The sequence below is a fragment of the Papilio xuthus genome, unplaced genomic scaffold (genome assembly GCF_000836235.2).
Source record: "Papilio xuthus unplaced genomic scaffold, Pxut_1.1 DF825928.1, whole genome shotgun sequence".
In the NCBI taxonomy this organism is placed as follows: Eukaryota; Metazoa; Arthropoda; class Insecta; order Lepidoptera; family Papilionidae; genus Papilio; species Papilio xuthus.
Window position 1 is genome coordinate 2,982,023 of NW_013532721.1, and position 22,667 is coordinate 3,004,689.

Here is a 22,667-nt window from a genome sequence, read left to right on the forward strand (position 1 = left end):
CAATCACCTTTATTCTACCACTCTGCTCTTACCATAAACAGACAATACCTTGAGATATTTTTATTATAATCGACGGGGAGAGGATGAATAGACAAAGAATCTATAGACTACATTTGCTGCGATCCTCCCATATTTCTCTCGTCTCTTCAACATTCATACATCTACGCATATACATATGCGCGTCGGTTTCGGATGTTTTTCCTATTTGCGTGTTTCACCAATATAGATATATTATAAGTCCCTCTAGGACGCATAAAATACTGCGACTCACTTTCCTGTCATTTTCCTTTGTTAATATAATTTCATTCATTTAATATTAAGGTAAGTATATGCTAGTTGTTTCCTTTGTTAAATTTAATGTGAGCTGAAACTATTTTGAGTCGCCACATCCAGGAAGAGACGCTGACGCATTGTCAGTTGCTGTCACATCTAACGTTGCGTTACAATGTAATACGCATCGAATATCTATGAAGAGTAACTTTTGTTTATTTATTGTTAAACATATTACAGCGACGAAAGCAACAACTAAACGTAATTCTACGTATACTTAAAAACACATAGAATGTACCAGAGAATCTTACTTCTTACTAATATTGCAAATGCCAATGATAATGCAAATGAAATGGATAGATGGATGGATGTTTGTTTGAAGATATCTCCAGAAAGGCTCAACGGGTCTTGATGAAATTTGGCATGAATGTAGCTTGTAGTTTGGAAGAACACGTAGGTTACTGATTAAGTTATTTTTTAATTTCGCGCGGGGGAGTACCGTACGACATCTAGTTTATCATAAAGTACTTCTAATTTGAATACCTGCTCTCATTTCTATTGAGCCAACACTCATCACCATCAGCTAACTATACTCCCCTAAGTTAGGGTCTGTCTACAAATCCAACCCTAAATAAACTCATTAAAATTTTGAGTCATACAACCAACGTTCAATACGAAACAATGTTACAATGATTCATCAGTTTTGAATTTCTGTTTAATGCCAAGCCTCTTTTCAAAATAAACCGTATTGCAGTTTCCGCCCCCGCTTCGGCTATCACTAAGGCGCAGTCTACACAGGTGGGGGCGGAGAGGGGGGGTCTATTTCTGTAGCACCGCTCAATGCCACGGGGCCAACAACTCCTGCAGCATTAGTCATTACATAGCTAAAGCAATTAGGTAACACGTAAATCATATTTATAGCTTTATTGAGGTCAAAACGGTGCAAGAAATTTACAATACCGTTTAATCATTGATTATGTTTGAGTTACTTTCATCTGTTATTAAGTAGAAATAAAACAAAGACGACTTACTCATTAAAAATTAAAATCAAAGTATGTATGTCGGTTGATAACATTTTTCTAAACTTGAAGTTAGTAAGTAGCTTATGTCTTTTTCCAAAGTATGTTCTATATCTATGCCAAATTTTATCGAGATCCGTTTAGTCATTTTGGAGGTACACAGTAACAAACATCCATCCGTCTAAACTTTTATATCATACTAATATAAATTAAGTATGATATAAATTGTCGAAACATCTTTGCACTAGTGTTTGGTATTCACAAAGAAACAAAGATTATACTTTATTTATTTATTTTGGTCCCATTTATATACAACTAAATAACTTAACAGAAACTTACAATAAAACTTACAGTTCATTATATCACATAGTACGTAAATGTACATTTGTGCAATTTTTTAAATTTTATATAACTCATATATTCTTAGCATTTACAATAAAATAACTTAGCTTACGTACATAAAGCTATTGTTTATGTTCTAAGCGATAAAAGTATTTTTAAAAACTCAATAATAGACATTTATTTTTATTAAATTTGAACATATTTTGTAGAATTAGCAGGCACTTTTAAGTTACAGGATATCGTAAATTTTAAACGGCTTCTATAATATCTCTTAGAATTACTTAAATTAAATTATAACTTAATATAATATACTTAATAAAACTTAAATCATTCATGCATCAGTCTTGTAAAGAAATAACAAGTCAAATTAAAATGGCTAATGTTTTAGAAGAGAAGTAATTTTATTTATAAGGTAAATATCAAGTAAAACATAATTTAGTAACTGCGAGCCATTTTAACTTAACTCTGTATATGTCAGAACACAAATACAATAATCTTTCATACATCCATTTCGTTCTATTTAGCGGCTACAATTAATATTTATTATATATTTTTAAAATGTAATTAATATGTTTTGGTATAATCACATCAACAATTAAAATATACAATTAAAATCTATTTATAAAGCATTTTACATCATAAAATCAAATTATATTTTACTATCAAGATAATGTTTCAGACATTAAAAACTTCAACTTTTATTCTCGCATCAACGCAAAAACATATTATAAAATATTAAATACTCATTAATCAACAGGTGAAAGCGTACATTTTTCACATTTAACTGGTAATTTTGAAACTTACTTTGAACTTTTAGCATTCATTAGGTCAAATTAAATATCATTTCGGCTTGCAATTAACCTAAAAATCAAAATGAGTCAACGCACTTAGAGATCGGTTAACACAATTTGGCCCGTGGTATTGTGTAATTATGAGATTTGATATACTTATAAAAATGTACTCTTATATCAGTGTTTTTTTAATGAGAGTGTTAACAATGTCCTTATATCAGTCTTTCGACGCTTAAAAACCCATGATAAAACATTTAATTGTATTATATATAGATAAAATTGCTGCATATTGACAAGCATACATAGAGATTTGTGCCAATATTAATAGAACTAACTATAGCTTAATTACTAATGTGACTCAACTGTTTTCAATAGGTCCGTACCGTTGCCTGAACCAGGTCATTCCGCTGTAATCAGGCTCGTAGACGTCGGGAATCTCCTTGTCGATAGCTTCACAGTAGACCATCTTAACGGAAGCTTCACTGAACAGTCGCTCCTCGAATTTAATCAGCTGCTTGAAGAAACCCGTGTTCGGTCGGATTTGTGGTCTGTAAGAGATGGTGAATTTAGTCTTTGGTCTTTCTAGACCTTACCTTGATTGTAGCGTTACTAATGGTACTTCTACATTAAAGAATTTTATTAGTCCAAGTGGTTCAGAATTATTGCCGAGATTATTTTTTTTAATTAGTAAATGTAAAGTGAAGTAATAAATACCGTCTTAGTTTGAGATGGTGGTAGGCGTCTCTGAGCGTCATCCGCTGCCACTTGACGAGGTACGCCAAACATAGTGTGACAGAGCGGGATACGCCCGCCACGCAATGTACTAGCACCACCTCGCCCCTCGATACCACCTGTGTCAAAAGTATTACTATCATTTAATATACAAATAAGATACAATTAAGTTAAAGAAATAAGAACAATGAGGTTAGTTAGGTGAAGTTATTCAGAGGTGTAGTTAAGGAGCATCGGTGGCTCAGGGATTTAAGCACTTGACTTGTAATCTGCAGCTATAAACTAATATGTTTTTCGATTTTTTATTTACACATGTATATTTAATCGACGTTCTTAAGGTGAAGGAAAACATCGCGGAGCACATATCTGCGAAGAAATTCAAAGATATGTGTAAAGTCAACCAACGCACTGGGCCAGAATGGTTGACTATGTCCTAGTCACCACTAACTTAGGGTTGGTTTCAAGCCGATAAGAGTCATTAGGAAAAGGGTCGATGTGTAAGGTAAGTTACAGAGTTTATATATATGTATCTAAAATATAAAAATGTAAGCTTACATCGTTGATAAGATCAGCGACTCTCTCCATGTATGGATGCATATCTGAGTTGGCTGTGTCCAGCAATGGTACATAGTACCGCGGGGCGCAGTCATCGGGCGGTGGCGGCAGCTCGGGCGCCGCGTTCACCACCAGCCCGGGGCGGAGCGCCCGCACTGCGCCCGGCAGCGCATGCGCACCGCACACGTACACTGAACCCGTTACCCGGGACACGCCTAGAGGACATCCTCTGTTGAAGAAAATAATGATGTTAAAATTGCCTTAATTATAGAAGCATCTTTAAGTTGAAGTATCAAAATACTGTTATTTCTTATGTAAGATGTTTTTATTTTGAATCAGCATTTTGTGCACTAAATTACGAGATCGCTTCAAGTTAAGCATTTCAAAAACTAAATTCGATATTTAAAAGTCAGCATTCGATGTTAAAAACTGATTTATGTTGAACAAATCAGTGTATAAAATTGTAGGCATGGTAAAAGATACGATACGTTGCCAAAAATATTAAATCCTACTAATTTTATGGTAAATACTAAATCATATTATAATTTTAAATGAAAACTGCAGTCATAATAACATTTAGTAAATGATCGCAAAACATCTGTGTAAGATTCCTTTGTGCGATGACTAAAATAGAATGATTTGTGTTCTGTATTATTAATTCACGTCAATGTCAAGTCTAGAATGCTACAAGGTCGGTCATTTTAAGGGTTCCGTACCTAGATAGGATCAATTTGTCCGTCCGTCTGTCTGTTAAGAAACTCATAAATATCAGTCAGTGGCATCAAGCTGGAATTTACATTAAATACTCTCTACTGTCCCTTGCAGCTGTGAAAAAAACTTCTAAGTCAACGCAACCTACAGGATTGTACGGAACATTAGATGCGCGAGTCCGATTTGCACTTCGCCGGTTTTTATGACGAAATGAATGATGACACAATAGAAACAATTATTTAATTGCCGTTTATACGAATACGGTTATTAACTAGACGGCCAAATGCATTACTAAAACACTGGTCAAACTATACAATTTATGTCAGAGAAAAATTAAAGCTAAGAGGGTTTAATAACATTCATTTGCGAACAAAAATGTTGTGTAGATTAAATTATTACGATTTAAAAACATTTATAAAAACTACTTCTATTTTAAAAAAACAAAATATTATTGAATAATAAATCTTAATGATTCTCTTCTGACGTGCATCTACGACATAACAAACATGGCGTCACGGTGGCGCATTCCATCGTTTTCCCGCCCAAAAAGTGAAAAGCGCGCGAACGAAACGATGCGACGCCGCGTAAACAACGCATTCTTCTCGCTTGTGTCACCGCTGGCGGACGTCCAGCAGAGTTTGACCTAGCGAACTTGCTCTCATACGTTTTGTTTTAACAATCCAGACAAATTTGGCAGTTCTTTCTCCAGATGATTCTTTGTTACCAAAATAAACATTTTACGGGCAAATGTACAGTTAATGATAGTATGTAAGTATTTGGCATTGAAATTAATAATATTAATTTTTTTTTCTGTAAAATAAATGTAACTACGTTTTGTATTCGAGTAGATCCAAAGACTTAAAAAAATCAATATACATTAAATCTCGAAGTTGTCTTAGCTAATACTTAAAAGAAATTGGTCGAAAAAAAACCTAATAGCATTATACGTGTTTGTTGCTGGACAATATTTACATTAATGTACTTAATATTTTTAATATATTTCTTACAAAGTAAGTAAATGAAACAATTTTCCTTGTAAATATAAAAAGCGCAATTGCGCATATCTGCCAGATTTTAATATATTTAATTTTATTTTTAAATATAACTATACTGTCAGTTGAACTATTTCGTAATTTAATAAGTTTTGATTGACATTAAGAAAAATAATGTATATATATAATTTACCTATTTAATTCCTCCTTAGTTAGTTTATTATCAACAATCTCGACAGTTGGTTCTCTATCTTCGACAACAGTTTTATCGTCTACTGTTAAAACCTTCATTTTAAACGAATAATTTTACGTAAAAAAATCGTCTAAAATTCACTGCACAAACATTAACTTTGAACATGCAACACGCGAATTTTAGATCGAGATAAGTAACGTTCTCTCGATACGTCCGTCCCTCGCGGAGTGTCAACTCATACTGATGTCTGGAATCCACCACCTGCGGTCCCGGTCCGAAGCGCCTGTAATATCCGGCATTCCATGATTATTTTCGTAACACCTACAGAGTGTTATTTTGTTTACAGTTTCATCGTCGTTTTTAATTGTTACTGGTGACATATGACGATTAATATTATTTGCTTTTTAAATTTTTTGACTCTGTTTATTATTTCTATTATTTTTATCATTTCGTTGCTTTGCTTAAAATTTTATTATTCAAATAAAATTTCACATTATGTGATTCACCAAATATATATTTCAGTTTTCATAAAAAACATTCATATTGAATAAAAATTTCCCGACATTGTTTTGTGCGTTTTTATTATCTATACAAATCTTAATTTAAATTAAAAAGGTGGTACCTATGAAATATAGCATCTACGGCGTAGAGGGTCATATGCTACGACGAAATAAGTTTCGAATAATACTTGTGATATTATTAACCGTAATATTTACATGTTAATTTAATATTTGTTATTTTCAAAACTTACTTTCAGAAAAAAACTCATGTTTAAACCTATCCGTAGGATACTTAATAATTTCAATTTATTGATTAGTATAAAAAAGGGTTGTTGTAGCGGCTACTTTACATCTATATACGAGTATATAAAACAAAATCGCGTTAGTTACACTATTTATAACTCAAGAACGGCTTAACCGATATGGTTTTTTTCGAATTTATGCCTCGAAGAGCTGCCTTTTATTTAACTTATCTATATATTAAGTTTTTTTTATATATCCACGCGGACGGAGTTGCGAGCGACAGCTAGTTTAATATGATTAGTAAATTTCATAGTGATGGTTTGGGACTTCTTCCTTGGTTAATAAGAAATAAGAATGTCCTATAAATACGATATGTCCAGATTGTCAGCTAAAAGTGACTGTTAATTTAGTAGAAAATTTGCGTCGTATCCCATTCGTCAGTCACGAATAAGGTCCCGGCCTCAATTCAAAATTGTTTGATAAACACGCAGAGTTATGGTTATTGCCGCATGAATGTGACCTACGTAGTTTCAGTCATTCGTGATGTAAATTCCATTCATGTAGGACGCTTTATTTGCGTTAACGACGTGTTTTCGGGGTTACAAATAAAAGTCGCGCGTCATCGATCAGGGAATTTAGATTTGAGAATTTGTGCATTTTTGCACGATACGAAATTATACAAAGAAACTAATTGCTGTAATTTCATACGAGTTAGTTTACATGGAGGTATTTTTGTTGACGACTAAATATAATATTATTTTAATAATGGACACAATTACAAAGCTTCAAATAAATGAGTACCTAATAGACAAGTTATAATAAATTAATTTAATGCCATCGTCTATTGGGATTTATCGTAACACTAGCGGTCGCTGGGGACTCCGTCCGCACGGAATTAATAAATATAAGTAGTAGCCTATGTGTTCTTCCAGACTATGTCCTATATGTATGCCAAATTTCATTGAGTTCCGTTCTAAAGATGACCTTGAAACAGACATCCATCCATCTAAACATTCGCATTTATAATATTAGTAAGAAGTAAGATTTAAACGTATATTGATACGACTATTTTCATCTTACAAGTATGTGATAACTGGTTCGTATGTTAACAAAATCCTTTTCCAATTTAGTGGTAAAGTTGTAGAAATCATAATTAAAAAAAGTTCTATATATTACAATAGTATAGATTATTTTAACGTAAGACTATGGAAACATGAATGAAATTACACATTGCGATATTTTTCGCACAAACATGCACTATTTTCGTACCGCTTGTTTCTGCCAATCTTTTTTCTACGCTCGCTCGTAGGCGCTCTACGTCATCTAAGGGAGACTACACACAAGCGTGAGTGAGGTAGTGAATGAATGAATGATTTCATTATTTATTTATGTTTCGCATTCAGTTATTTATTAAATAATTACATTTTGAGTTTGATTAAATAGAATTACGGTACAAATTGAATGAATATTAAAAATAACAATTAACACAAATAAGCCCTGAATATAAAATTTGTCTTTTATACGTTTATCCAATAAAAAATGTAAACTTTAGACATAAATATAATCTCAATTTTTAAATGTAAAAAATTTAAATTTATATTCACGGCACATTTTTGTTGTTAGATAGGGATAACGTAATGAAATATTATTTGATATTAATAATTATAAAAATATTATCAATTAAGGGGCGAATGTAAACAGAATCTAATGACAAGACTTCAATCATGTGACGAAGTGGCAGATCTAAATGTGTACGTATACAACGACACTAACTTCTTGATGGTAGAAATACGTGCTAATGTCAGAATTACTCTTTTAACAGCCAACTAAAACAATATAACATAAACACGAAGCCCACGTAATGATTCAACGCAATGTATGAGATTGAGCAACTTTTTCACAGTTTATAAGCTGCCAGTATTTGTTCTATAGCCAGATTTTTAATTTATAAATAATATATTCTAAAGGTGAAATCGGTCAATTATTAAAATATACCTGATGTGCATGTTACACAGGGTGTTTCGAAATTCATTGGCTGAACATATCAAACGTTATTTCGGGGTGTTAGTTAAATACTAAATTATTTTGAATACTTAACACGATTACATTATTGTCCTTATCACTTTCTTAAAAAGAACTGAGAGAGAAATATATTTTTCTAAAAGATTTTGCGCCAATGGAAACTTACAGTTTGATAATATCAATTGTTTTAAAAGCGGAACAATAAATCTAAAGAGTAAGTTGTTGCACATATTAACATCAAAGATAATACTCGTAATTATGACAATAAGGAATGCTAACAATGCAGTTTATCGGAGTCTCTTTAAACTTTTGATGATTTGTGCTACTTAAATCTATAAATAGGATGTTTGTTAATGCATCGTTTGTTTTTTTTCTTTTAACGTTTCATTGGATTGTGGATACAATTGATATTCTATGCATTTTGTAAATAGTAGAACAAAAATTAAGTCATAGAAAGAGAGAACGTTTGGAGAAAAAGGGCAACATTGTTTTGCTTCTAGGTTGAATAATATTTAATTAGAAATATATTTACTGCACAATTTAATAGCTGTTGCCCACAACTCCTACACTATAAAAAAATAGTAGACTATATGATCTACTAGGCAATGTTATATGTCAAACTTCAACAACATTCCATGCAACCGTTCTAGAGATACCTTCTAACAGACTTCCATCCATTAAGGCATTTGCATTTATATTATTAGTAAGATACTAATTGTTTTTACATCTACGACTAGTTACCAACTAAATAGTCAATATTTTAACATAATTGTGATGTAGGTGCTAGTTTAACCTACGTCTGTTGTCGATCGTAAAGTCGCCCACGTTTCGTATGGTTGTTTTATAAGAGCTGGATGACGCAGCATTCCGACACTGGTGAAGCTGAACTGAAATAAACTTATTTCTATATCGAGCAACATAATGCGTCTTTACTGAGTCACGATGCGATAATAACAATTGACAATTGATTTGATAATTATTCTTAAATATGGCGCCACACGTTCTTTTGTTTTAATTTACCTTAGTTTAAGAGCTATCAATTATCATTCAATCTTACTTCTTAATAATATTACTCGTGTGAATGTTTAGATGGATGTATGGATGTTTGTTTGAAAGTATGTCTTAAACCGCTGGACGGATCTGGATGAAATTTGTTTAATTGCTATTAATTATGTTTTCTTTTACTTTCGAGCGGACGGAGTCGCGGGCTACAGCTAGTTGTTTTAATATAATTTAGTTTAAGAGCTATTCAACCATTGCTATTATCGCAAGAGTTGTCACAGTATTCTAGAAATCATCGGGATATACAGATGCGACGTATACATTTGCTTACTCGTTTCCTTTACGCGCATTGTTATGTCATACTTAGGGCCTATAACTTACAGTCTAACACGAGTTTTTTTTTATTCTTGACTCGATCACACCAATTTATTCAATGTCTAGATAGACAAAATCTATGATTTTATTTTCGTTAGATAGTAGGTTGCATTAAATTTATTACTTTGTTGACATCAACTTTTAACACTAATGCTTTAAAACTTTTGTTACCTAGCACTCTTTATTCTTTTTTTACGACGACAACACCCTTGGCGTGACCGAAGCTCGCCGCATGCAATTAATTCAGGCAAATTTAAGTGTTTGTTTGTATCTTGGGTATTAAAACGTAAACACAATAATTTAAAAAAAGTTCAACGTTTTTTTTTTATAAAAGAAGAGGCTAAATGGGCGCGGGAACGCTAAGGTGATCAACGACGAATGGACATTCACAGCTCCAGAAGAACTACACATGCGTTCTTGCTCGTTTCTTGAAATATCTTAAGTCGTATTGATTTGGAAATACCGCCGAGGACAGACAACTCCTCAATGCGCGGAATTCGCAAAGTTTGTACTTAATATACCTTCAATATAAAGGATTAATTGTTTTCAAACTTACTTTTGATAGTGAATAGTCAAATTAATTTGAATTATGAATATTTGTCATGACTAATAAAGCGGCATTCAAAGTTATAAAATTAACCAATGTCACATTTAACTGTACTGATGTTCCGCATATTCAGGTCACATTATTTCATGATAAAATATACTCACTTGTGTCGCGGGGACATTTATAAGACGTTATTATATCTGTACATTCTAGGTCTGCTTTAAATTATCTACAAGTGAACAGCGAGGCCGGATTTTATTTGATGAGGTGATAACGGAATTATTGTTATGTAGAGCAAAAGCTTCGAAAATAGGTCATTTATGTTTCGTTGTATCGTAATATTGTTTATTATCCTACTTTAACTAATAAAACGAAAAAGAATTTGTCACACCTTACTTCGTACAGTATTACTAGTATTATAAATGCGAATATTTCGATGGATGTTTGTTTGAACGTATCTCCAAAACGACTGAATGGATCTTGATGAAATTTGGCATGCATATAGAATATAAAACTGGAAGAACTGGAAGAACACATAGGCTACTAAGTTTTTTTTTTAATTGCGTGGGGACGGCGTCGCGATCGAGAGCTAGTTAATATAAACAAAGGTATCGAGGGAAGTCTTCAAACTACACCTTGCCTTCTGGAAACAAATAGTTGTTTTAAAAGAGTTTCTTCAAAGGATCTCAACCAAAGATATGTAACGTAACCTTCTATCTTGTCTAGCATTGTTTACTAATGAAACAAATTACATAAATATCTTAAATAGATCTCTTGCTACGATCTATATATCCTCGCAATATCACTCTACTATAATTGACTCGACATAACAACATTCTTGTGTGACTGACAACAGATGAACAGATAAGCTGCAATTAGTCTGTGGTTACCGGATGCGCTCCGCCCACGGCTTCCTGTAAACAGGTATCTAGTGTTACGCTTCGTGACCTGGAAAGATCGATGGAATTTATATTAATACCGTTATTCTTTAATTTGGGTTAGGTTAGATTTAAGATTGTTGTTGAATATTAATTTATTTAAATAAAACTTATATTATTAAAAAGAGGGTTGATTGATTTACATTTTGATTTTTGATGTTCTACGTGTCTCGTAGCATGGTACGTAGGTGTGTCGTAGCACTTATTACAAAAAAATTGGCCATATTTATTTTAATTACCGACCGATTTTTTGAAAAGGCATTAACTCTATTTGTTGTTCAGTTATTACTTGTTTATATTTCAAAATCTTTTATTTTAAACTTTGGATATTACCCAAATGATATAACAGATTGCTTTTCTAATTATTGCTCTGTACACGAGTTCACTAAAATAGTAATGTATTTAACAGGCAAAATACTCACGAGTATGATTTTATAAACGTAATTGGAGCTTGGCCCTGACACATTTGCCAAATGATTGCAAGGAATGCCGTCTGAGATGTCAAGGTCATATTCTTATAAATTCTTTATATAACTTTAAAAGTACAGTACAGTATAGAGTCATTTAAGAATTCCAGAATGACTTTTCTGCCTTAAAAAATAAGTTGAATAAATTAAAAAGATGATATAATAGTAACTTGCTCAGTGTCTATTAAAAGCAACGTTTATTAAAATTTAAAAACATTTTGGATAAATCCCTGAGATTTTATAATAGTAACTTACCCCTTATACTTATACAGGATGCACTTTATTATAACTTTAAATTAAATAACATGATCTAGAAATGAAGATCTAATAAAAATATTTTTGTAAATACATCCCGTGACACGAATACAGATATTTTGATATCTTCAAATTATCTGACCTCAATCTTTAGTATGATTCAAATGTTAAATGCGTCTTTTTTCGCGAATCGGGACATTTCTGAAGAGAAAACAAGTTTTTTTTACGAAGCTAACAGTGAATAAAAATTAATTAGGAATGATTGTTTTTATATTGATTCTTGAAACATAAGTTCAAGTGCTGATAAATAGTTTTTTTAAATATTACGCAAAGAATTACATAAAAAATAAATTATATGTTTCTTTGATATTAAAACAAGCCTGTACAATATGTAATGAAAACGTTGTATAACATTTGTCATGCTTTCATCGCACGAGTTCCGCATGCCATTAATAATGTAAAAATCGTAAATATTTTTTTCTAAACTGTAAACGAGATCGTTATAGTTTTGTGATGTTGTTTTCGCATTCCAATTAGCTGTAGCGTTGTCTTGAGATTTCGCTGAGTGATGTTTAGAACGAGTGTACGAGGTATTGCGATATTTGTATTCTATTACTTTGATAGTGTATCTATGTATAAAGACGACGGAATATGAGGATGGAAAGAGCGGTTGAATTAAGATAAATTTTGGAATTTATATAATATAATAAAAAGACAAAATTATTATTAATTAAAAAGTTAAAACTTCATATAAATGTATAAAACAAGACAAAATTAAAATATAAAATAGAATAATGAAATGAAGAGATCATCACGCACTGTTAGAGGATATATTTACAAATGATATAAAAACAGAGAAAAAGGAAGAAAAAATCTATAAAGTTCCAAATACAAAAATAAAAAAATTATGATTAAAAAACGTGTAAAAAGTTTCCGTATCTACAACAACCGTAGCAACAATGTAGACACTAAAAGAGGAGTTAGGGGTTGCATGGGCAATACAAATGTAACTATAAAAATTTGTTTATCAATATAATCAAAATTGGTTGCTAAGATAACTTGCTGAATACATTTAGCTAAGTGTTTTATGAGGAATGATTTTTAAATTATAAAATTTCAGCATCATTTCTTTTGTGTCCAAATGTCATGATCTTTTTACGCCTTAGTTAGACGTGTACGCAGAAAGTACATAGATCTGACCGTAAAATTATATTTATTCCGGGGAAAAACCGAGCTTATTTAATACTGTCAAAGTTATTATTATTTGACTCTTCTCCTATTTTTATACTTATTTAAGTGTTTAATAATAATTATATTTTTACTTATAATTTCTAAGCCGAACGTTGTGTGGGAATTATTTTTAAATTCTTGAATGTAAATTTTTCTTAAGATAATCCTGTTAAGACTGAGACATATAAAAGCGACAATTTATTAGAATCCGCATATAAATGGTGTCGCGTGCTTCTTTTTATTGTTCCTTAAATGTGTTATTTGACTCATAAAATGTTTAATATTTATAGAGTGCAGGTGTTTTTGAGTTTTTGTGAAATTATATTTTCACAAGATTAAGTAACTTCAACAAGACCAAAGCAATTTTCTGGTGATTTTAGTACGGTAACAATTAATTTATTATCTTCTTTATCATCTTCATTCTACTAATATTATAAATGCGAATGTTTAGATGGATGGATGTTTGAATGTATCATCAGAACGGCTCAACGGAACTTGATGAAATTTGGCTGATGTAGAACATAAACTGGGAGAACATACGGACAATCATTAAGTTTTTTTTTAAGTTATTCTTGAATTACACTTTACATAGTTTCAACTATTCATTCTATTCGTACTAGTGTATATTCTCTCTAATACCACGTCACGTGCTTACGTGAGGTTATAGAGAAGAAACACTGGCTGAAATGAATGCTACAAAAATAGCAGTTTTAGTTAGAAAACAGGTGTTAGCGATGTGTACGAAATACGTTCGAGTACGCAAACATTTTACTATGGAATTATGACAGTTGAAAATTTCCGTACAGTTATTATTATAAACAATGTAACGAAAACAATGTTAAACGTCCTTGTAGTTTTACGGTTTGTTCAAAACAACATATAACTGGCTAACCGTTGGTTTGTGAAACCCAAATTTCTGTGTAAAACATATCGTCAACTTTTATATTTGACAATTTGGAGATAAAATTATGTTTAAAACAGAAATTTTAGTCTCGGAAACCTATGGTAAGTTTTCTGTTAACGAATAGATCCAGGAAATTCTTCCATCTACGTTTTAAGAGATAGTGATAAAGTATTATGAGTGTATTTACATTGAAGAATGAAAAAATTAAAAATAATTTATTGACTACTGTTTTCTAGTCGTTTTTTAATTGTGTCTTTGATATCGAATATTACTGCTTGCTCGTTTTCTCTTATCGTTCGTTCTTTATGTGTTTTTACATTTATATAAAAAAGTAATTAAATAACTTCAATTACTTTTTTGGATTATCTAATTTTCGACATCAATTGCGACGGTACACAATCCGCACGTCCTTGCACTCCCGCCAAATTCCTTACCAATTTGCTGTCGCACTATTCGCGGAATACGGCCAGTATTATTCAATATGCGACGCAAATAGTTTTTATATTTTTATTTTTTTTTATTTCCCGCCAGTCCGGATTAGAATCGGCAATTCGTGTTCAAATGAAATCATTAATCGTATCGTAAGTGTAATAAAATAGAACATAGCTTGTTTATTTTTGTTTTATATGATAATAAAATTGATTTAAAATATGTTTCTTTTATTTAATAGCGTTGGATGATTTAATATTTTCAATGTGAAGACAATTCGTATGTTTGATGTTTCCGTTTGCTCTTGCAGGTGTGGTAGGTAATTTATACCAACATTATAAAAATATCTTTGATCACTTTAAAACTGACGATAATTATAACCATCGGTTCACACTGTCGAATCATTCGAACAAAAACCAGATTGTTATTGTTCATTCTCTTCGATAAAATTTAGGTATTAATTGGTTTATCAATAAATTTTTCGTCGGTAGAACTGTCACCGTTATTTACAAACTTTTTCATAGGTTCGTTTGGACTACAAAAATTCTCGTTATATTGCAGAAAAATATGGAACTACATTAGAATTGTATGTAATTAAGAAGGCAAATGAAGGGACCCCAGATCAGGATTTTTATATTCTTAATTAGGTCATATTTCTTTTGTTCTTTTGTTATTCTAAATATTGCTGTATCAGAATAATATTAATTAAAATTACTGCCACCAAGGTTTTTGAAGGCACTTGATATTCTGAAAGCAGACGTTGGGCAGGAAATATATAAATAAATGAGACCCTGATCTCTAGGTCGGAATGCGGTGTGGGATTTGTCTAAAACCGTTCCGTAAAACGCAATATCTTAATACTACGACTTTAGTTTTAAAGTTATTAATAATTATGCGTAAAAACAAAAAGTACTCATGTCAATAATCGTCATTGATAAAGTATTGTTTAATAATATTCTAGCTTAATCTAGTAATTTCCTAATATTTCTTGTGTGTTTAGGAAGAAAATCTGAAAATGTGCCAGTGTATTGACTCAACACTAGCCTTACTAAAATGCCGACGTTTATGTCCCCTCTCTATTCATTATGATACTGGACTTTGTAACGAAAGCACGTTTTTGTAACCATAAAAAAAAGCTCAACGCTGTTTTTGCCTTTTGCCTTCTTAAATAAAATTCGAACCTGTGATCTTAAGATCAGTAGTCCGTACACCTAATCATTAAGCTATTGCTTTTTAATATTCTTTGTTTCTGCAACGTCTGGTATAATGAATCAACACAGGCGCCATCTCATCCAATGTTTACCATCTTGCTTTTATAACACACATGTTTACGTGATTTGGCGCCCGACGGCTTTTATTCAAGTCTTTTCATATAAACTCAGAAATTAAGTCTTCCGTTCTTACGTTTAGACAAAGACTTTGTAATATTACTGTTAAGAAATCAAACATAACTTTTTATTTGATGGTTATAAATAAATGGTAGCTAAAAAGCATTTCTTACGATACATGTTAAAATTCCTGTTTTTTTTACTTATTGCCACTGTTTGCCTTGAGGAGGCATTTACAGCTTCACCGGGCTTGAGGTGGCCGAGCGCAGATGGCACTTAGCCTAAACCTCGTTTAAGAGTAACTAAGCTCGATGGCTCCCTCAGGAACCTGCGCTCAGGCCGTTACTTCGTTATTATTACCGGATTGGGAAAATTCCTTATGACCCGATTATGCCACAATCAAATTACGAAATATTAAGTCAAATATTACCTAATAGAACATGGTTTTAATACAATGAACATGTTTATATGACTAGTTGATATAAAATTGCTTTCAATCTGAACCGTGGCATATTGGCGTTTTGCCAATTGTCTACATACTAATTACAACATAACATTTAGGGCTGTCAATATTCAAATTTGCGTTACATTTATCTTTGTTAATAAAAAAATCCATGTTATATGTCTGAGTTTTGATCCTGACCTCTATTGCTCTAGATGGCAGATAAAGATTTATTGTATTTATATTTGTTTGAATATGACATTGGATTATATGTTGATAGTCTTGGGAACAATCCAAGAACCTTTCCGCCGCACCTTAAATGTCACATCAAGGCAAGATGAGATGTAAGCCAAGAGCACACCGACCACATTCCGATGTTTATTGACCATTAAAAGAGTGATGGATTCCTTTCAAAACATTTGGATATACGTGTTTTGTAACCGTGTGTTTCCACTACTGAAACACAAATATAAAAGTTACATCCCTCTCGTTCTTATTAAGGAAATAAAAAAAGTGACAACTAACGGTTAGAATGATGTTTAATAACAGCATGTAACTTACATCAGAAATTAGCAGAGCTTTTAAACACGATTTTTTTTACATTCATTTTATTAAATACTATTTAAAAAAACAAAAGTCAACAAAAACTTTTGAAGTTAAGTAGAAGCAATATTATGCCTTGCTTTCTGAAAAATTATATTCAAATTTTACTCCTCCAGCGACATCTAGAATGTCTCGTTACAAATTTTATTTTTTCAAAGGCTCGGCTTGTTCCATCAAAAGATCGGCATCGTTTTGTTCCATTGCTATAGATGGCGCTGATGTAAACTTCAGTCGCAATTAAATTTTTACAAGGTTGTCTAGCACGAATATTCGTGACAAGAGGCACCAAAAAGCCTAACTATTTATTTGATTTTTTGCTATTATTAATTTTACACATATTTTGGTCACTTATGTTTAAACGTATTAATATTCAAACACAGAAACCGTTACATCATTCATGTTTTAAAATGTAAGGGTTCTTTTGACGTGTTTCATTTCCGGGTTCCTGTTTACATTGTGTATGTTTCAATATATAGAAAAAGTAAACAGCAATTTACGATGTTTTTATAGAAACATTATATTGTTTTAAATTTTAACTATTTTTGTCACTTTTATAAATAAAAAAAAACTTCCTCTGAGTTCTTAAATTTGATGACTGTTTATGGCAACACATTAGACTGTAGACCAATGAAAGATAAATTTAGTTAGTAGTGATGACTTCATTTATCCCAGCTTAAAGAATTGGTCGTTGTTTGTATGAACTTAATACAATTATCAGTGATGGACGTACGATGTAACGGCCTTCATTGCCCCATCAAAGACAACCGTCAACGCTGGAAATCTACATAATCGCTCATCCCGGGGGAATTCATTATGTTGTCTGCATAAATAAATATACATAAGGATAATCCGGCCCACGTAACAATGGACAATTTATTATTTAGATTCCGCCCCGGCCGCGGCGCGGCTGCGGTCGCGAATTTTTTATGCAAATCGTTTTGGTTCCATTTCTTGTTTTGTAAGCTTTTGAAAAGATGATTAATGAAGGGAACGCTGTAATGTTTCCTTTACAATAATTTTAAATCATAAAACTAGACTACTTTTGGAAAAATTCTTTAAAATTTAAAATCCATTATAAATATGCCAATTGGTCTTATACGATTGGCAAAAATTCGAACTTATTTAAAAAAAATTGAGTTTAATTTTATTCGTATTAAAGTAAGTATTATAATTAAATGAAGATTTTATGTATCCAATATATAATATTTGTAATACTTTTCTTTAACTACTTTTCTTTTTTAATTTAAAAAAAATTTATAAAATTCAAATAAGTAAACATTCTTAACTGTTGTTCAATATTTCATTTACTCTTATTAAAGTTAGTTAAACGACATGTTTCGATGTAGTCGTGTTGTTTACGTATCAGATTAAAAATAAATTTAGAAGGAATTTTAATTAAACACGATCCGTCGCGCTTGTAGCTTTTTATTGGAGTCAAACGAGCCTTTTAATCGCCCTTTGTCTGTCACAGCATTTTCTAGTTCCAGACCTTGATCCCTAAAGAAGAACTATTTGTTTTCATTATCTTAAATACTTTAATGTAATTAAATTGATTTATACTAATAGTTAATTAAGATTAATTGTAAACGGATTAAATACAAGGAAACTATTTTTACTAACAAATATTGTTTTCAATTGCCTAATTAGTTTATTCTGAATATTAATCAATGTAAAGTTATCTTAAAACATAATATTTACGAACTCGAAGATATGACAGATTTTTATACAATTATTCGTAACCGTTTACTACCACTATTTAGTGTCTAGTGTTAGGAAGAAAACACTAGCTCTATTTATCACTATATTTATCTCTATATTTATCTGTATTAATCACTATTTATTCATTTTTTCGAATTTATGCCTCGAAGAGCTGCTTTTTATTTGTAATAACTTACCAATATTATAAATACGAATGTTTAGATGGATGTGATGTGCATGGATGGATGGGTGGTCTACACTAATTCAGTTTTTTATACATCCACGCGGACGGGGTCTCGGGCGACAGCTAATAATGTCTAAAAGTATTTTGATAAGTAACGAAATTATTCATAACTAACTGTCTGGAGATACCTTTTAACAAACATCCTTCTAAACATTCGCATTTATAATATTTGTCATCATCAATATACGTCCCAACCGAGGGGCTCGGAGTCTACCCAGTTCGTGTTGGTTGATTTCACACATATCTTTGAATTTCTTCTCAGATATATGCAGGTTGCATCACGATGTTCTCCTTCACCGTAAGAACGTCGGGTAAATATTATATTAGCTAGATATAAATAAATTAAATGTAATATGGTTCTTTGTAGTATTTTACTTATATCTTATGTATAAAACAAAACAATTGCTTGTTAATGCTACATCTCATTGTTTGGAATTAATTTTTAGCTCACGTACAGTTTTAGCGCCTGTTTGTGCCACAGCTCTGTTCAGATTTCATATTAATAAAGGAATTGTGTGCCAAGTATTTCATTATTATGTATAATTATATATTTACCTTTCAACAATAGTACAATACATAAAAATAAATTAGTAATAATCTAAAAAAAAACTGCTGTATTATTTACTCTTATGAAGACAATTGCATCTCTACATTTTTAGAAATTGTAGACATATTTTCTTAAAAACAAACCAATAGTAAATATTTAATTATGAAATACAACTTTTCCTGGAAGGGAACCTTTATGTTGCAGAAGTCAATGACGTATTCAGTTTTTTTTATTATTAATATCACTAGCTGTCGCCCGCGACTTGGTCTGTTCGAAACAAGGCGCCTGTGTGTTTTTTCAGACTATGTTTTACAACTATGTCAAATTTCAGCGAGGTCCGTTCCGGAGTTACCTTTGAACAGCATCCATCCGTCCTTCAAAACATTCGCGTTTATAATATTAGTAAGATTTCTTTAAATTATATCTCTTCTTCTTTCTTGTACTTTTATGCCGTATATATATAGCTCGTTAGTGGGTATTGTGTCATTTCGTTTGGTCTCGGGTTCGAATGAAAAACGTCTCATGTATATTCTTTTAGTTATTATTTCCCCGATGCCGCTATCTAAGCTGCTTACTGAAAAATCGATTTCGTTTTCTCGTGCCCAATACGGTGACAATGATTTGTGATTTGTTGCGACATATTCTTATAGTAATAATTTAATGTTTTGTCACATAACCAAAACATATTTAAACGTAAGGTTTATACGTGGAAGTTAAAAAAAATGACTTTCGCTGCATCATATTTTGAAGTTAACTAAAGTACGTTTTTTTAATAAAAATTGACAGTTCTATGTATAAGGATAAATAATTAGTATAATTGTTGTTAGAAGACCTATATTTTTTAAATTCATTTTATAATATGAATAAGAAAGAACACTATATAATAGCTCTATTGTAAAAATTGTTTCTGTGTAAAATTATATCTTTTCATCAAGACTATATTTGAGTATCACTTTGACTGCGTTTTATAATAACCAAACTAATTGAACTATAAGTTATCATAGTCACCCTAGTAACATCCGCCTAACCCTACTTGCGTCGACAGAATTAATTTCCTAGCCTATAACTCTCGTATATTGGAGGTTCGACGACAGTTGCGAGTGGCTCCGATTTATGGCGTAGCGCTAGTGTCGCGGCCAGGTGAGACGCTTGCCGTGATCCAAGGGAACGGCAGATATTAAATTGAGTTCGCTCAAATCTCTAGGGTATTTCATTTTCTAGGTACTCTTTATTTTCTTAAATCCATCCGGTATTCCCTTAACTCGGAATATTTTATTTGTATTCATATGTCGGAATATATTGATATCATTTTTATATTTTTTTGCGTCTTTCTTATTGTGGAATAGAAAAGAACTGTTTTCATATAATTTTATTTACGTATTGTTATCAGTTATAATATTTTTAAAAGTTCGTATATGAAAGCTTCTAGAAAGCTAAAAATAGTGAAAAGAAACTTTATTTCTTAAAAAATATTAAATGTTGAAAGTCTTAACAATGTTACAAATAAGGGTAGAGTAATGATCAAAGGTTTTGCTAGGAATTTGTTCCCTTAGAAGAAGGAAACTATGCAAATTCTCAGGACCGTCCTCAACTATTCTAAGTTACATTGTAATTAGGAAAAGTAAATTAATGGCGTCTTGTACCTTAATTACCTCTCCACAAAGCGGTTTGTACTCAGAGTGCGGATTCCGCTGGAGGAAGGGCATGTATGCCTTTATGTCATCGGAATGTTGGAGTAATTAGATAGTTACTGCGCATTACGTTTTTTATACATTTTAAATTATCATTATCATAAAAATATCTTAAATCTTACTTCTTATTAATATTATAAATGCAAATGTTTAAATGGACGGATGGAAGTTTAAAGATATCACCAGAACTTGGCATATATGTAGAGCATAGTCTGGAAGAACACATAGGATACTAATTATTTTTATTTTACGCGGACAGAGTCGCGGTCGACAGTTAGTATATCTAATAAAGTTTCATTTCGTTTGGGATTCTAGCAGTCGCGTTTGTTTTATTTAGGTTACGTCTTAGCATTGTCATTTAACCTAAACGATTTATGTTGTTTTAACTAAGCCTATAGAGTCACTAATGTAGAGATAGTAGTCCTAGTATATTCTGAAATTCAGTTAGGTATGTTTCTTAACAAATTGTCAATTTGCTTCATAAAAAAGCGAGAAATTTCGTATACTAAATCTGGATTTTTATAGCGAAAACGAAAAATTTTACGTAAACTAAGTTCAATCGATACATCTATGTTATCGATATTCATGGCACATCACTAGTGCCTCACTATGCAATTAAAGGTTCGCGGTTCCATTTACACTTGTTTGACATGAAACCAAAGCGACTAATAACTCAACTCGGAGTTATAAATTCAAGTTGTGAGTTCTCAATTAAACGACTAACGCCTCGAATTGCTTTAATGGAAGCTTCGAGAAACTCATGTTTGCTGTGAAATATTAATCTACGGATTTTGCGGGTTTGTGATTAGTTACTTTAGTGGTGTTTCCGTGTGCGTAACACTGGTAAAACTGTTCTTATGAATCATTCACATAAAACCTTTTGAACACATAGAGTTGATAATTTTTATTTGTATAATTTACTACCAATCTTGTAAATGCTCTTTTTCATATCATATGGTGGAAAACGAGCGAGCGGTCACCTGAAATCGCTGAAATAGCGAAGTGACCGTTGCCCATAGACATACGCAATTCCATATCCGTTGCCTAACTTTAACTGAAATAGCGAAGTGACCGTTGAGCTTCATAAGTTTACCACAGGCTTGCATATAATATATTAATAAACTATACATAATTATAAAATTGGAGTGTCATATGTAATATAAAAAAAACATGTTTAGAACACATGATGCATTTCCGTAGCTGATAACAAAAAAACAATTTTTAAAATTTTGGTCTATCTGTCTGTCTATGTGCATGGCCCCGTTAATTCCGGATAATCTCCGGAACGGATGGACCGATTTTGACGGGACTAAGACGGAAAGATAGCTAATTTACGCTGGAATATTATAAGTTTTTTTTTTTTAATTTAGTACTCAGGTAGCCGTGTGTAACCACTATTTTAATTCGATGTTATAAGAAGACGGCTTTCATTTAATCAAACGGACTACATAGAAATTACTCACAAAGAAAAATAAACAATTGTGTGCCATAAAACAAACAGAGTATCAAAACAACTAGTGCAGTGAAGTGCGTGAACTTTGTAGAGTTCTTTCATGACATCTTATGAAAGCATAAGACGCGGCTTTCTTCGAGGCGT

General features: G+C 31.7%; 1 protein-coding gene across 1 annotated transcript; it reads right to left on the reverse strand.

Annotated features, from left to right (window-relative positions):
• Nucleotides 1–2,241: 2,241 nt before the first annotated feature.
• Nucleotides 2,242–5,850, reverse strand: LOC106125160 (dual specificity protein phosphatase 21). Its single transcript, XM_013322251.1, has 4 exons — nt 5,606–5,850; nt 3,710–3,938; nt 3,137–3,273; nt 2,242–2,970 (listed from the first exon to the last, which is right to left on the reverse strand). The coding sequence occupies exons 1-4, from the start codon at nt 5,701–5,703 to the stop codon at nt 2,781–2,783; spliced, it is 654 nt and encodes a 217-aa protein (XP_013177705.1). The 5' UTR covers nt 5,704–5,850; the 3' UTR covers nt 2,242–2,780.
• Nucleotides 5,851–22,667: the final 16,817 nt, after the last annotated feature.

Coding starts and splice junctions, on each gene's coding strand:
- LOC106125160 (XM_013322251.1), bottom strand. CDS start 5,703: ATGAAGGTTTTAACAGTAGACGATAAAACTGTTGTCGAAGATAGAGAA. Junction 3,939..5,605: donor ACTAAGGAGGAATTAAATAG/GTAAATTATATA, acceptor TTTCTTCAACAG/AGGATGTCCTCTAGGCGTGT. Junction 3,274..3,709: donor TCGCTGATCTTATCAACGAT/GTAAGCTTACAT, acceptor CTTTTGACACAG/GTGGTATCGAGGGGCGAGGT.